At 34.7% G+C, this 2,156-nt stretch overlaps 1 protein-coding gene across 3 annotated transcripts in view; it reads right to left on the bottom strand.

Annotated features, from left to right (window-relative positions):
• The window catches only part of LOC116850932 (vacuolar protein sorting-associated protein 4A), a 5,279-nt gene extending 3,828 nt beyond the window's left edge, over positions 1-1,451 (bottom strand). The window contains exons 1-3 of one of the 3 annotated variants that reach the window (XM_032829805.1): positions 1,275-1,451; positions 849-1,198; positions 598-709 (exon numbers count right to left, since the gene is read on the bottom strand). In XM_032829805.1, the coding sequence (XP_032685696.1) occupies positions 598-709; positions 849-869 (133 nt within the window). In that variant the 5' untranslated portion in view covers positions 870-1,198; positions 1,275-1,451. Of the gene's footprint in view, positions 1-597; positions 710-848 lie in introns of all 3 variants that reach the window. The other 2 variants (XM_032829806.1, XM_032829804.1) reach the window with 2 other exon arrangements.
• Between the last annotated feature and the right edge of the window lie 705 nt (positions 1,452-2,156).

The raw sequence follows: 2,156 nt of genomic DNA, 5'->3' as shown, positions 1-2,156 counted from the left end.
TATATATATATATATATATATATATATATATATATATATATACATAATTAATATACCTAATGAAAATCATAGAAAATTTTTATACGATTTTACTCCTCATAAAACGTGAAAAATATAAAAATAATAATAAATTATTTTCCATAATTATTTTTTATGTCAAAAATGCAAACATCCTTGTTTCAAGTGTAGAACTATTAAATTTAATAATTCTAATAATAACAATAATAATTATTAATGTTTGCAGAGATCAGCTGTGTAGTAAAAATTAATATTAACTGTGAAGTCGATAACAAATGATAAAACAATATGAATACTGTTTAACTACTAGGTTTGAACGCGCAAATTTTATGCAATATTACTGGTAATCTTTGATCAGTTATAATTAAAAAACCATTGTAGCCTCGATATTTTTGTATTCTACTTTATCTTCAGAATATGATATTAAAATATCTTACGGTGGTGTGAGACACTTTGTATGTATATATGTACATACATATCGTGTATATATATATATATATATATATGTATGTATATATATGATATTGTGTTTATTTAAAGATATTAGATATTAAATATTACTTATTATTTCACACATACATTTAATTGAATGTAGAAAGTATTCGACAGCATGTTCATACAATTTGAGAGCTTCTTCATAGTTCTTATTGCGATCCTCCTCTGTGGCCTTTGTCACAAGATCTATGGCTTTCTGCAAAAATCATTGATTATGGAGTGAAGCTGCTAATATTCTGCATCTTCGAAGTATAGCTGCATCTTCGAAGTATAGCTGCATCTGTATTATTAATGAGACATCAGTCTCCATTAATCTATATTTTCTACACTCTCACCTGCAATATTGCCGAAGTCATGCTAGCTTCTCAGAATTCTTCCTTTACGATGAGAAGATAGATAAAACACTCGATTATTTAAGTATGAAAACAGGCTTAGCGCGCAATCACGCCGCCGCATTGACTACGTTATCTCGCTAGTCAAGTCTACCAGTAAATAATCTGTCAGTACAGTAACCTTCAAGATCAAACGTCAATGGTTACCGGACCAATGTTAGCACACTAGACTACCGTCGTGATCATCACCGTGTCGATCCTGACGAAATTGTTATTCCGCTGATGACGAATCTACTTTCGCGGGACGCACTATCTTTGTTGAACTTTCAGAACACGACGTTTTCTTCCTGTAACTGAGTTGCCTCGATTTACGTTCCGTAATTACGCGATGAAACTTAGAAATCTGTTAAATCGAACGCATTACGATACCGAGATAACGTTGCACTTTTTGCAATTATAGTCAGTTTAGATATTCACTTCTTAAGAAAAACGTTATTGCTATTTTCGAAGCAATGTTGTGTGACCGTGAGATCCAAGATGCGCTTCGTAAATTCGTCACCATCTTGGCCCATCCTTCGAATACGTTCGAAAATGTTCATCTTAAGCCAGCGGCACACGATTTCATGTTGGATTGCTTGCTGGATGAAAATATTCTGTTCTGATTGGTGTATGTCTGAAGACTGACCAATCAAAATAGAATATTTTCATTCAGCAAGCAATCCAGCACGAAAACAAGCATCGTGTACCACTGGCTTTACAAAAGATTCGTCGCGTCGCATGCCCCAACGTGCTTCTACTCGCTCCAACGCACTCTGATTGGTCTGCGTGGTGACGTTACCAATCAGAGTGCGTTGGAGCGCGTTGGGACATGCGACGCGACAAACCTCATTCCGAAATTCACTGCCAGTACTGAAATTCTATAAAGGTCGTTCTATATTAGTTACAAACAGGGTTGGATACGCATAAGGGCTATCGCACACAAATTGACATACCTGCATATGCATAGCATAAGATCGTATGGACCAATGAGCATCGTATATTAAACATCGAACACCAATATGGCGACTTAATACTCAATGCTCATTGGTACATACGGTCTTATGCTATGCATATGCAGTTATGTCAATTTGTGTGCGATAGCCCTAATACTTCACGTTTTATGCATGAAGTTTTATGTGCAGAAAACTCTAGTAATTTGCGCAGATAACTAAATGAGGTTTTCTGCTGCATAAAACTTCTTTTAGAGCTATTCTACAATTGCATAAGCGTGGTCGTAAATAGTTGTAAATGATTACGACAACCAATCAGAAT

The sequence above is a fragment of the Odontomachus brunneus genome, unplaced genomic scaffold (genome assembly GCF_010583005.1).
Source record: "Odontomachus brunneus isolate Ranch 3 - 2012 unplaced genomic scaffold, Obru_v1 Obru_scaffold_161, whole genome shotgun sequence".
NCBI classification, from domain to species: Eukaryota; Metazoa; Arthropoda; class Insecta; order Hymenoptera; family Formicidae; genus Odontomachus; species Odontomachus brunneus.
This window is presented reverse-complemented; position numbering and strand designations above follow the sequence as displayed.